This window comes from Pseudophryne corroboree, chromosome 8 (assembly GCF_028390025.1).
Source record: "Pseudophryne corroboree isolate aPseCor3 chromosome 8, aPseCor3.hap2, whole genome shotgun sequence".
NCBI lineage: Eukaryota > Metazoa > Chordata > Amphibia > Anura > Myobatrachidae > Pseudophryne > Pseudophryne corroboree.
Genome location: NC_086451.1, coordinates 20,075,988 through 20,090,628, shown reverse-complemented (window position 1 = coordinate 20,090,628; position 14,641 = coordinate 20,075,988). Strand labels below are relative to the sequence as shown.

The 14,641-nt window shown below is 44.2% G+C and overlaps 1 protein-coding gene across 4 annotated transcripts in view; it reads left to right on the top strand.

Moving 5' to 3' along the window:
• The first annotated feature begins 10,014 nt into the window (after nucleotides 1-10,014).
• Nucleotides 10,015-14,641, top strand: part of LOC134948168 (ficolin-2-like) — a 625,934-nt gene continuing 621,307 nt past the window's right edge. For 2 of the 4 annotated variants that reach the window (XM_063935995.1, XM_063935994.1), the window contains exons 1-3: nucleotides 10,015-10,137; nucleotides 10,861-10,953; nucleotides 11,688-11,732. In XM_063935995.1, the coding sequence (XP_063792065.1) occupies nucleotides 10,068-10,137; nucleotides 10,861-10,953; nucleotides 11,688-11,732 (208 nt within the window). In that variant the 5' untranslated portion in view covers nucleotides 10,015-10,067. The remainder of the gene's footprint in view (nucleotides 10,138-10,860; nucleotides 10,954-11,687; nucleotides 11,733-14,641) is intronic. The other 2 variants (XM_063935996.1, XM_063935993.1) reach the window with 1 other exon arrangement.

Here is a 14,641-nt window from a genome sequence, read left to right as displayed (position 1 = left end):
TCTGCTTTCTGTGGAGAACGTATTCACTATTTATAGGCTGGTAGATCTTTTCTCAGTAATAATCGCACAATGGAAATTATTTACTCAGTATTAGCTGATCTTCAAACAGTACACAATTCCTAATAGCTAAAACATCTACACCCTGTGGTGAGAATACCCATCACCATGTTTTCCTGGTCTGGGCAAATACACGTAGATGCCAGCTGCCATTGTTACGATTTCATAATATCAAGATGACTGTGATCAGTATCTTAGGTCAACACAAGTAAGATGGAGGCTGTGGTGAGAGCGGGGTGCGGGGTTACTTGTAAAATAAAGGTTAGGTCCACTTGGCATCCCGCCTCACCTGCACAGGTTACACTGACTGTCACACATCGCTTATACAGTATGTAAGCTTATGATTGTTGTCAGAGCTGGCCCTAACCAATATGATGCCCTAGGCAAGATTTTGTCTGGTGCCCCCTAGCACCACCACTTGTTCCACTTCTGACCCTGCACCCCTTTCCCAGCACCATCACCCCTCACTCATAGCAGTCCTTATTTTGGTGTTCCTACCCCCTATATCTTAAATAGGAATAGTGCGCACATTCGGCGCACAACCCAAAAAGGGGTGTGTCCTTGCTGGGAAGGGGCGTGGCCACACAATAGTACCCCCAATTAAAATTACACAACACAGTAATGCAACTTTACTCATATTTTATCATGCGATAGTGTCCCTTATTCATGTTGCATCACACAGTAGTACCACTTTACCTTATATACATTACTCCTCACAGTAGTGCCCCTTATTCATATTACACCACACCCTATTGCTCTTTATTCACATTAGACCACACAATAGTGCCCTTTCTATACGTAACACCACACAGTAGAGCACCTTTATACACATAATGCCACAAATTAGTAATGCCCTTACACACTTAATGACACACATAATGCCCCTTACACATATGCCAAACATTATAGCAAAACAAACCTACCCGCAGACAGCACTCACACGGCCGGTAAGACTGTGATATCTGCCTATGCTTGGATATAGGTGTGTTCTCATATATCTTGCCTCAATACACCATGCAGCAGGAGATGGCAACTCTGCTAACGTTGGGCACCTTTTTTTTATGAAAATGCATCTAATTTACATTGCAATGTGGCTAAGATGCACAAGCAGCTTCTGCTGATTAAAATGATATGCAGCATGTCTATATACTGTGTGCGACTGTGGCTGTATCTGCATACGAAATGCTACACACAGAATATAGGCATGCGGCATATCATTTTAATCAGCAGAAGCTGCTGGTGCCCCTAGGCATACCAAATGCCCTAGCATTTGCCTAGTTTGCCTATGCCTTGGGCCAGCTCTGATTGTTGTACACTGCTCCCAAATGTCGCCAGGCTCTGATAGATTCTGGATCCTATTTCTTTTCCAACCCAGCCAGCCCCCGGCACCCTGATTATTAGCCCCGGCTAATGATAAAACATTGTGGGACAATCCTTAATAACCTGCGGCCATGTTGTCTTGAAAGTCCCAGTTGATGCATAACATGAAATCACACAGAATGACTATTATTGGTGGGAGGTGCTCAGATAGGGCAATCATGCTCTTTAATTTGGTAAAGAGGGTACCTTTTAGGTAATGCCAAGAACATATAGGGCCTAATTCAGACCTGATCGCAACAGCAAAATTTTTCTCTAATGGGCAAAACAATGTGCAGTGCAGGTGGGGCAGATGTAACATGTGTAGAGAGAGTTAGGTTTGCCTGACTGTGCCCATGGATCTAATGCCCGGTCCCTAATGGTCTAGGGCAAAACAGTTGACATTATGGAGCTCAGCGTATTCACACAAACATACACTGACCACCAGGCTGTAGAATGCATGTGTTCTAGGGCTGTCATGGATCCATTCCTTTCTTCTACAGCAGGTCCACTCATGCTGCCTCTATCTCCAATGGAAGCACATGGTTCTCCTTCATTCCCATTCTTCTTCTCTACTCTTCTTTTTCCAATTTTTTATTCACTCAACTCTCATTCTTCAACCATTAATGTTCTCTCCCCCACCCTTAGTTGTTTCTGTTTTACTCTTTAGTCCTCCTTTTATCCATCTTCTGCTCCAGCTAATTTTCTGCATTGTCCTCCATTACTCTTTCTCTTCTCCTCTCAGCTATTCTGTATCTCCTGCTGCTGGCACCTCATTTACTCATAGGCAGCAGTGATGGTTATTCCTGGCCACCCACAATGAGACCCGAGCCGGGAATCCCAATTCCTCTGTGCACCCAACCCCTGCCCGCTTGCGGCTGCTGATAGAAAGACAATAAATGGTTCATAATGGTCGGGCAAGGGTAAAAATACACAGTACATAGAAACATAGAATATGACGGCAGATAAGAACCACTTGGCCCATCTAGTCTGCCCATTTTTTTTATCCTTTAGGCAATCTCAACCCTTTTTGAACCTTAATTCTTTGTAAGGATATTCATATGCCTATCCCAAGCATGTTTAAATCGCTCTACAGTCTTACCCTCTACCACCTCTGATGGGAGACTATTCCACTTATCCACTACCCTTTCTGTGAAGTAATTTTTCCTTACATTTCCACTGCACATTGCAGTTCTGAGCAGCAGTGGGCCCCCTATGTCCCCTGGGGCCCCTGTGCAGTGCACTGGCTGCTCCACCAGTAGTTCTGCCCATGACTCCAGGCAATCCCAATGGGAGACAGTGAGGAGTCCAGCATCTGGCTGTAGAAAGACAATTGTATGGGAAAGTGGCCACCACTAAATGTGTAGGAAAGTCACAGTGCTGGTTGGGGAAGCAATCTGAGACATGTCACAACTAAAGATGCGCAGGTCCTCTGCCAATCTAGGGCTTCTCTGCACCAGTTAAAAAAGCGAAACATATGATTTAAAAAAAGAATAAATTTTTTTGGTGCGATTCCCCAGTGTACTATAATATTATTTTTCTGTGACACTGCCAGTCAGACCGCAGTGTATAATCATACACGTATTGTGACACTCTAGGTGGTTTGTGCTTTGTTGTACATAAAAGTATCCTCTTCCAATCTAGGGGTGCTCTGTGCCAGTTATAAAAGCCTAAAATCTGATTGAAAAATAAATAAGTATATATATATATATATATATAGTATTTATTTATTTATTTTTATTGCTATATCCCAGTGTACTATACTATTATTTCTCCATGACACTGCTGGTCAGACCACAGTATATAATCATACACGTATAGAATTTGTGACATTGTATGTGAAATTAAACTGCAGTGTTAGATTACTATTTCTGACTCATACACGTATTGTGTGACACTGTAAGTGGTGCATTTCTTGAACAAATTGTGGTGTGTGCTGTACCCCACTTGGTTCGTGTTTGTTGATAGATGTGGAGAACAAACAATTGAGAGGAGAGTAGGAAGCACATACTAGTGCTGCAGGTGCTTCCACCAGTCGTGACTATACAAGTCCATCAAGGTCCGCTACTAAGGCTGATGCCCAAGGGCATAGAGGGCTTAAGTCAGGGCATGTACAGAAAAATATCAAAAGCAAAGTTAGCTGCAGAGAAATATGTAAGTGACAAGGAAAGACTGAGGTCTTGGACTTTAAGTGTTGGTTCTGTAACTGTCAGTGAGGAATCTTCTACTGCATCTCATGACGATGCAAAAAAAATTCACCCAGAGTCTAGAAGAGGTATAAAAAACCCCCACTAAGGCAGTAGAACAATCTGTGCATTCAGAACCCTCACACATTTCTGAGGAACGTTTAGGGGTGTCCACGTCAGCTACAGATGGAGCCACGCTAGTCATGGCTCCGTCTGTGCCTGGGTGTGCCTGCCCGGCATGCCTAACACTGAGAGCGTCTCCGTCTGGCTGGGCGTGTGAGCCCATGATGGAGAAGCGTCCCATTCACTAGAATAGGAGAGCGTCTCCATCACAGGCCCAGACGGAGACGCTCAGAATTGGAGCGTCACTGTGCACTCCCAGCGTGACTAGGTGGACAGATCACTTAGTCACGCCGGGAGGACACGCCTACGATGGAGCTGCCTTATGTGTGAGTCTGACATTTCTCACACTGTCCTCATAGAGAAACCGCTTTCACCTCTCTCCACCATTTCTGCACCATCTGCACGTGTGGGGAGCAGTACAAGTAAAGATGGTGATATTGAGGGCATAATAGAAATTGAGGATTCGTGTGTGGAAGTGGAACAGGATGAGGGGGATATGTGCATAATACTACTATCTGACACTGAGGATGATGATGATGATGATGTTGTTTGTGTAAGTCAGCCATCATTGGATGCAGCTCTTGCCTGTGATAAACAGAAAGCCATTGTGATGTCTGGGCAAAAGACCAAAGAAACCACCTCTTTGGTGTAGGATTGTTTTTACCCAAATCCTGACAGTGTTTGTGAAGGCATCTGCTCCACTTGTGAGGTCAAAATTAGTAGAGGAAGGGACGTTAGCCATATAGGCAACTCCTCCATGTTACATCATTAGTGGTGAGTTCATTAATTTTTTTGTATAAGATTATAAAGTAATTAACACCCTTATTATAAACCTACTCATTAGTGATTGGAGGTAGTCATTCCAAAACAATTGGTTTGTGGGGATCCAAACAAACCAGGCACTGCAACCACATTACTGCTGAAGTGCTTGGTTTGTTAAACTGTGCTTGTCTTTTATAAAAGCAGGTGGGAGGACCCAAGGAAAATACCATTTTGCACCACTTTAAATGGCTGTATTTTGGGGGGCATTGGGGATGGTCTTTGCATTACTAATTTGCAACAAATTTTTAACAAGAAATTTTGCGGTGCTTCACACATTAATTTTAATTAATCAATCAATTGATCATTCTTGTATTCTTTTATGGCCTTTTGTCTCCTGACTTTTTACATAACAGAAGGCCAATTTAGTCCACCTCTCAATTTATTTATTTTTTAATCAATCAATCAATCAATCAATCAATCATTCTTGTATTCTTCTATGGCCTTTTCTCTCCCGACTTGCTGCAAAATAGAAGGTTGATATAGTCCATGGCTCAATTGAAAATTTTTATTTGATAATCAATCAGTCATTCTCGTACCTGCTTTCCACTGTATCATCCACCTCCATTTCTCTGTACTCACATGTATGTGCTACCCTGTGCCACTTTTTAGCTTGAACTGGATGACAAAAACATTGGGGGTCATTCCGAGTTGTTCGCTCGTTATTTTTTTCTTGCAACGGAGCGATTAGTCGCTAATGCGCATGCGCAATGTCCGCAGTGCGACTGCGCCAAGTAAATTTGCTATGCAGTTAGGTATTTTACTCACGTTTTTTTCTTTGTTCTGGTGATCGTAATGTGATTGACAGGAAGTAGGTGTTTCTGGGCGGAAACTGGGCGTTTTATGGGAGTGTGTAAAAACGCTACCGTTTCTGGGAAAAACGCGAGAGTGGCTGGAGAAACGGGGGAGTGTCTGGGCGAACGCTGGGTGTGTTTGTGACGTCAAACCAGGAACTGAACTGATCGCAGATGCCGAGTAAGTCTGGAGCTACTTAGAAACTGCTAATATGTGTCTATTCGCAATTTTGAGAATCTTTTGTTCGCAATTTTGATAAGCTAAGATTCACTCCCAGTAGGCGGTGGCTTAGCGTGTGCAATGCTGCTAAAAGCAGCTTGCGAGCGAACAACTCGGAATGAGGGCCCTTGTGAGGTGGTCAAAACTGAGTTGAAATGACTGGAAATTAATGTTATTGAGGTTAATAGTAATGTAGGAACAAAAATAGTCCCAAATGATGTGATCAGTGTTTATACATTTTTGAAAAAAGAGATGAGCGGGTTCGGCTGTAACGGCAGAATTAACGCCAGTTCGGTTTTATCCGGATTTTTCTGATTGGCTATCCAAAACACGTGACATCCGTGAGCCAATAAGATGCCGTTTTGAGAACCAGGTAAATCCGAGTAAAACCAAACCCGCTCATCTCTAGAAAAAACTACAGATCCAAAACCAAAACCAATACGTGTGAGGGTGGCTTTGGCATAACCAAAACACAAAGTTAATACAGATCCAAAATCAAAACACGGGAGTCGGCGCACATCTCTAGTTTTCAAAAGCTGGAGAACAGGCTGACTACTCTTTCCTTATAAAAGGACGTCACATTGTTACATTTCCCCAACTTCTCAGTAACTGTCACTTCTTTGGAAAAGTTTTTCTGTGTAATTACTCCTGACAATACATTTTCCACTGAAGTCCAATGTGTAACATGTGACACCTCTCTGTGACCGGCGCTTCATCTCTTTTCTGACAAGGATTACCTTTATTTGTCCTCTGTAAACTTCAGCAGCATTGTAGCAGGGCCCAGAGCAAGGTGCCCTCTGGTGGCATCATGACAACACACACCCAGTGCCAAGGAAGCAGGAATGTGGGTGCCGGTCACATGCTTAGGATGCGCCCAGAGCCTTCCTGTGTAGCGCAGTGCCTCCCCTAGCCCCCTGCAGACTGAACGGGTGACGTCAGGGCAGTGAGAGTGCCACCCTCTCAGCCTTGCACCTCAGGCTGCTCCTTTTGACCCTGAACCTCAGTAGATTGTTGCAGAAACAGACAAGATGAACCCTGTAAGCAACCAGGCATTCATCTCTGTGCCACTCTGTGTGCCCAACAGTGGTTACATCCTCAGTGACATCAATAGACAGAATGTTTGTTGGTCGGTAACGTTCCTCCACTGTATATTTGCCAGTTTGGGGCTGATGAGACGTCGGGCTGTCAAGGGGCCTGATAGAGATTTGGAAGTAAAGTGAAACCTAGCAAGCAACTGTGCACCTGGGCAAAACCATGCTGCTCTGCAGGTGGGGCAGATGTAACAGTTATGGGTTAATAGGTTGACCACGCAAGGGCGACATGGAAAAGCTTGTCATGTGAAAAAGGTTGACACAAACAAAATGTAGACATGGAAATGGTCAACATGAGATTTTCACAGTTTTTGGTGTCAATTTGTAGGTGTTAACACATAAACCCCCAATTAGTGTACCTCATCCCCCTGCAGGGGGGTCAAGCTTACAGTTACTATCATTTATTACAATGTATCAGTTCCCATCATTGACTTAAATGGAGTGGTACCCATCATTGAAGACAATGGGATAGGTTTGATTGACAGTCTGGCCACTCATAGCCAATCAGCAGGCTGCTTCTATGGAGGTGCCCGGTAATTGGCTGGTGGCACTTATAAAGACACTAGACAGTGGGTCCTGGCATTTGTGGATCATTGATGAGTTTTTTTATAACCCCTTGGATGCCTAGATGTAACAAGGAGGACATGGTCTACCCCAGGGATAGGTGAGTATGGATTTTTTTTTACAGCAAATGGGGTTGATACTTGGAGTAGGGGACAGTATGGCTACAGGGAGTTTAGATAAGTATGAGTGAATCTGAGCGTGAGTGTGTTTCTCAAAGTTGTACATTCACTGTGTGTACTTTATTAATTTTAATATTTAATTTACAGGGGTGACTAGAGATAACAGCGGGCCTTTAATACCCTGCATGCTGGTACTTGTGGTTCTCCAAGCACTAGCATGTGGGGGAGGCTTGCTGCTACCTGTAAAAGGCAATATAATTTCTCAACTTTAACTGAATGGACTATCAAGTCATCACCCACAGCCTAGGGGCTTCAGCCCTGGCCGTGGGTGCCCTGGAGGGGGGGGGGGGTTAATTGGAGGGGTCAACAATCCCCCAGGAATCCCTAGCATGGACTGACTAATTAGGAGGGTCAATGCTTTAGCCACGGTGCCTCCATGAAGTGTGTCCTCTGGCTGTGGCATTAGCCCCCTGTTAGTGGACCCCGGTGCTGGTTATAAAAATAGGGCCCCTATGTCTTTTCTCCCCATATTGAAACATGGTTATCTACGCGTTACCGCTATCAGCACTCCCACAAAAGCGGAGCGGGACATATATGCAATACAAAACATGCATGAGCCGTCTTGTTTTGCCTCATTTTGAGATCCAGTTAGCCGAGAGGAACTGCGACATGTCTTGGTTTGACTTGTAACCCCCAAGTTCGGGAATGATCGGATTTAACCACTTAGCTGATGAGTTTATACTGTGGTCTGACCAGCAGTGTCACAAAAAAATAATAGTATAGTACACTGGGGTTTAGCAACAAAAAAATTATATATATATATATATATATATAGTCTTGTAGAGGGAGACGGCACTCCAGGGCTTAATGAAACATGCCTATAGCAACTTCAAAGAAAGCTGTCGGCGCAGCATAATGCAGTCAACGTTTCATTTAATTGCTAAAATTTCGTCAGGACAATATCAATGATATTGTCCTGACGAAATTTAAGCAATTAAATGAAACGTTGACTGCATTATGCTGCGCCGACAGCTTTCTTTGAAGTTGCTATAGGCATGTTTCATTAAGCCCTGGAGTGCCGTCTCCCTCTACAAGACTGTGTATTATTTACTGGCACCTGGGCACTTTACACTGCATGGCACATAGGAGTGCCGGTCCTTGCTGTTGTTTGTGTGTATATATATATATATATATATATATATATATATATATATTTTAATCATATTTTTAGCTTTTGTTCAGCTTCCTTAGCTGCCGGCTGATGGTTTTCATTTGGGGTTTTTGGTGCTAGCTGCTGCTGGCGGAGGCCGGAGTCTTCTTCCACCTGACTTGCTGGCTGCTACTGGGTAGGGACTGGGGGTTTTATGTCTGCATCCATGGTTGTGACTTCAACCTCCTTCTCAGATTCCGAATAGGCCACCAGGCCAACAGCTTTGGGGAACGTCGGAGCTAGCCAAACATGAGAAAGACATGAAAAGAGAAAAATAATAGGAAATAAACATACTTAATACTCTGTTCTGTTACTAGTAATTAAGGACACCTAACAATGCGTGTGTTAATGATATCACAAGTGCATTATTTAGAGCCTCCATTAAATTAATCAAAATACTACAATGTAAGCATGTTTTTTTACTTTAAACATTTTCACCTACCATTGTCTCTTAAGTAAAGCGAGGATCTCATGGTGGTGCGGCTTCATTAGCACTAATTTAAGATACAGATTCCTCACTGGATTCTGGACATCTTATATCAGGGTCAGTAACAGAACCCCCCCAGTACATCACATTTCAGCAGGCTCCCTGCTGTGCTTGTGTGGAGATGTGCACCATGGATACTGGTGCTGGGATGGCAGCCAATAGGAAGCACCAGCCGTGGGCTTTCAAAACTAGTACCCTCCGTGAGCCAATCATAGCTCATGGAGCGGCAGCTAATAGAAAGAGGCCACGGTGAACCAATCAGAGCTTGCTGCTCTGTGGCTGGCCCCGCTCCTGGCATGTGACATCAGATACCACTGGGGAGCAGCGGAGTCAGGTGGCACCGAAAGAAGATGGGCTCCTGTGCCCGCGGGGCCAGAAGACACCAGGATCAACAAATAGGACAGGTGCCGGTGTTTGGATGAAGAAGAGAAGAGGCGGTGGCGCTAGCCAGCATGAGCCAGCAGCAGAAGTGTGTGGCTGAGGACCTGAGAGGGCTGTAGTGGTTGGATGAAAAAGAAGTACACCACTACAGCCTCTCCCAGCATCAGGGCCTGGAGACATTTGGGAGCAGTGTACAACAATCATAAGCTTACAGTATATACTGTATAAGCGATGTGTGACAGTCAGTGTAACCTGTGCAGGTGAGGAGGGATGCCAAGTGGACCTAACCTTTATTTTACAAGTAACCCCGCACCCCGCTCTCACCACAGTCTCCATCTTACTTGTGTTGACCTAAGATACTGATCACAGTCATCTTGATATTATGAAATCGTAACAATGGCAGCTGGCATCTACGTGTGTTTGCCCGGACCAGGAAAACATGGTGATGGGTATTCTCACCACAGGGTGTAGATGTTTTAGCTATTAGGAATTGTGTACTGTTTGAAGATCAGCTAATACTGAGTAATAATTTCCATTGTGCGATTATTATTGAGAAAAGATCTACCAGCCTATAAATAGTGAATACGTTCTCCACAGAAAGCAGAATAAGATAGGAAGGTGTCAGTGCGAGATTGAAGGAGCAGAATCCCTGAATCCGCAATGCTGTCCTCATCACTTATGTTCTTCTTTCTGGTCACCACTCTCAGTAACGCTGAGGACACCTGCTCAGGTGAGTCCTGGTCACTGGGTTTTCCAACACCTGTTTCACCTAAGTAATTGCCTTAAATGTTAATGATGATGCAAATAAGTCAAATAGTCTTATTGCCCATAAAAGATTCTAATATCTATATACTGTATTTGATGAACCCCATTTATTTGGAAACTACAGCACCACACAAGATGAATATTGTCTATGCTTAAGTTATTTTTCCATTGTAATGTTACTCTAAATTAGTAGTTTTTAAATATCTGCTTTAAACTTTTACTAAATATATTCTTTTATTATTCTGTCTTCCTTCTGTGCCTTTCAGCCATGCAGTTGTATGATCAGAGTCATTTATTTCAGCTGTCCCCAGATGTATCACCTCTGCTGCACCCTCAGTTATAGTCAGAGGGCAGCTTTTGTTACTCTCGGGGTAGCACAAATAGACCACTGTGACTGGTGCAATGAAAACAATACTGAAAAACACAGAAATAAAGGAAGAAAAACAAGCTGGTAAAAGTTGTAATAGTTTATTATAAACGAATAAATCTGAAGGTAAAAAGGTGAAAAAATTGTAAAAGTTTTGTATTCGAAAATGAAATTTAAAAATGACAGAATAAAAAACAACAAAGGAATAACAAAATAAAAAACCCTCTACAATATTTTAGCCCAAACCATTGTTATCTATAAATATCTAAGTGATTGATAAGGTCTGACATTATAGTTCATATTTTGTTCTATTTTTTCCAGGTGGCCTAGAGCAGCTGACTATCCTGAAAGGATGTCCTGGGACACCCGGAGCCCAAGGAGATAAAGGAGAACGTGGACCTCCAGGAGAGAGAGGTTGGTACTAGCAGGTCCTGCTTCTACTATAGGGACCCATATTGCAATGAGACTGTTCTACTGAGGACAGAGGAAACGTATATATAGTTCTGTTAGGGGAATGTATATATACAGTAATTATGTTGCAGGATATATAGATTGGGGCAGTAATAATCAGACACTATCAGATTGGTAATGATGTCATTAGGGCAGTCAGTTATCCAATCAGCATCTGCGTGACGTCCCAGCAGGGTGCACTTTGTATTATAATTCTCCAGGATATGAAATCTGGAGACGGAATGGTCGTGGGTGTCGGCCGGCTGAGTAACTCCAATTTATGGGATTCCCCTACATGATAATTCTCATGTCTGTTACTATGTAAGGGGATGGGATTTAGCATTGAACAATAGCTGGATCTCTGATTTATTTTAAATATATTTTTAATATACAAGTAACACAGTCATCTCACTTTCACTTTCATATCTATATTACCATAACATATATCCATCTTATCTATAATGTTAATGTATCAATAAAATGTTTCATTTATTGGAATCTTATATAGAAAAGGAAACATCTAATATATATATATATATATATATATATATGTATGTAGTTCACAATAGAATGTATCCACATAGGTAGAGAGATAAGTTGCTGATATTGTGATTCAGTATTTATATCATGTACTATATATACATCACTCATTATTATCACATACTGTACATGTGTTATGTATTATATATTATTTGCAGGACCCCCGGGTATCGCAGGAGCAGCGGGGCCTCCCGGACAGAAAGGTTGGTGACAATCTGTAATCACCTATAAAATAAATATTTAAGGACCTGTTCATGTGAGAATACTACTGTATACACAGGTACATACATATGTAACTGACAGAGTATACAGCACAGAAAGGAATTGTCTTTCTTTATTAACTTGGAAATGACCTTTGTGAGAGGCTAATGATTAAGATTAGTCATAAATAGATAATAAATGGTAATTAGCATATTTACCTCGCTATTAAGCCGGGATGTAATAAAGTCAGAATTTGTCAGCCGTGTGGGATGGCGGCTGATGATGGACATTGATTTTACGGGGCAGTAATGTGCACGGCTAAACCATGTCTTGTTCTGTACACAGTGGCGGATTCAGGGGGGGGGGGGGCACCCAGGCACGTGCCCCCCCTGTCGTTTAGGATAATTTTTGAAGCCTTTATACTCATAACATTCCGGTCGCATAGCAACAGGGCTGGCCGGAGCGGCGCGCGCGCGCACGTGCGGGGGGGGGGATCGGGTCGTGATTTAAGGGCACTCCTAGCTCCCTTCAGCCCGGACTGATGCTGCCGCTGCCGGGTCCCGCCGCTGCCCGTACTCGGCACAGTGACAGGGTTAAGCTCTCGTCTCCAGCATACCCTGTCATGCTGGCTGGGTGCTGGGCAGCTCAGACTCCCCGAACTCCTCCAATGCTCTGGTGCTCTCTTGCCCTTCTAGAGACCCCAGTTGACCAGGGAGCCAGAGCAGGCATCTTCACCAACGGCTCCCCTCGCTGACCACTGTAAGTAAGATTGTTATCACTTGCAAGGGGACAGAGGTTGTGGGAAATACTGACAAAACGTGCCCCCAAAACGTTCCCTGTTCAGATTTTCATACAGCGATTCTGTCAGAGAGCTCAGGTGCAGATTTATTAAGCATGATGAAATGATAAAGTGGAAGGTGATAAAGCACCAGCCACTCAGCTCCTAACTGTCATTTTTAAAAACCAGCCTGTGACATAGAAGTTAAGTTAGGAGCTGACTGGCTGGTACTTTATCACCTTCCACTTTATCACTTCACCGAGCTTAATAAATCTTTATTAGGCATCATCTTAAACTGTCATTCAGCCATCTGCTCAGTGGCGGAACTACCACTAGTGCAAGCAGTGCCTTGCACTGGGGCCCGCCACTGTCCAGGGGCCCAAATCCAGCGCGGCATGTAATGAGTCAAACTGACTCATTACATGACGCTGTCTGCCGTAATGTGTAAAAAAGGGACGCTGTCTGCCGTAATGTGTAAAAAGGGGGACACTGTCTGCCGTAATGTGTAAAAAAAGGGGGACTGTCTGCCGTAATGTGTAAAAAGGGGGACGCTGTCTGCCGTAATGTGTAAAAAGGGGACGCTGTCTGCCGTTATGTGTAAAAAGTGGACGCTGTCTGCCGTTATGTGTAAAAAGGGGACGCTGTCTGCCGTTATGTGTAAAAAGGGGACGCTGTCTGCCGTTATGTGTAAAAAGGGGACGCTGTCTCCCGTTATGTGTAAAAAGGGGACGCTGTCTGCCGTTGTGTAAAAAGGGGACGCTGTCTGCCGTTGTGTGTAAAAAGGGGACGCTGTCTGCCGTTATGTGTAAAAAGGGGACGCTGTCTGCCGTTATGTGTAAAAAGGGGATGCTGTCTGCCGTTATGTGTAAAAAGGGGGACTGGCTGCCGTTATGTGTAAAAAGTGGACGCTGTCTGCCGTAATGTGTAAAAAGGGGACGCTGTCTGCCGTTCTGTGTAAAAAGGGGATGCTGTCTGCCGTAATGTGTAAAAAGGGGGACGCTGTCTGCCGTAATGTGTAAAAAGGGGGACGCTGTCTGCCGTTATGTGTAAAAAGGGGACGCTGTCTGCCGTAATGTGTAAAAAGGGGACGCTGTCTGCCGTTATGTGTAAAAAGTGGACGCTGTCTGCCGTAATGTGTAAAAAGGGGACGCTGTCTGCCGTTCTGTGTAAAAAGGGGACGCTGTCTGCCGTAATGTGTAAAAAGGGGACGCTGTCTGCCGTTATGTGTAAAAAGGGGACGCTGTCTGCCATAATGTGTAAAAAGGGGGACGCTGTCTGCCGTAATGTGTAAAAAGGGGGACGCTGTCTGCCGTTATGTGTAAAAAGGGGACGCTGTCTGCCGTAATGTGTAAAAAGGGGACGCTGTCTGCCGTTATGTGTAAAAAGGGGACGCTGTCTGCCTTAATGTGTAAAAGGGGCTCTACCTGGTGTAGTGGTGCTACTATGCGGCGTAATTTGAATAATGGAGACTACTGTGAATTGATATTATTTTGTGTACACGCCTCTATATTTTTTGCACGCGCCTATGGCACGCACTGCCCCTGTTTTACATAGAAGGGGGGGGGGGGGGGCTCCAATGCTGTTTCTTGCACACAGCACTAAAATGTCTAGTTACGGCACTGTTGCTAGGTATCCATTTCCCTGGCCCCGAGCAGGTCCCCCTCACCAGATCCTCTCCAGGGGTGAGGGGGTGAACTTGGATGGGATGGTGGAGGGGCCCAAAGCATTTTGTCGCACCTGGGCCCACCACTCACTAGTTCCAACACTGCATCTGCTCATGGATGTCTCAAAGGCATTTAAAGTTAAATATAGAAAAACACTGACTTTATTCCTCCTATCACTGTCCAAACCACTGCATAATGCCTTTTCCACAGTCAGTGACCCCGCTATCCTATCTGACTGCAAACCTCCGTGCCACCTCCCGCTCCCCACTCTATATCACTCATTGTATCCCACATCCTGCATTATTTGCATACACAAATCCAAACACATGCTTCGTTACCCTGATTGCACCATACAGTGGCAACTAGTAGTGCAGAGTGGCTCGTCGGCATGCCATTCCCTGTGAGGCCACAACCCATGTTATGAGCCACACCCAGTAACATGAGCAAAAGAACCCCCCCCCTTTCCCCC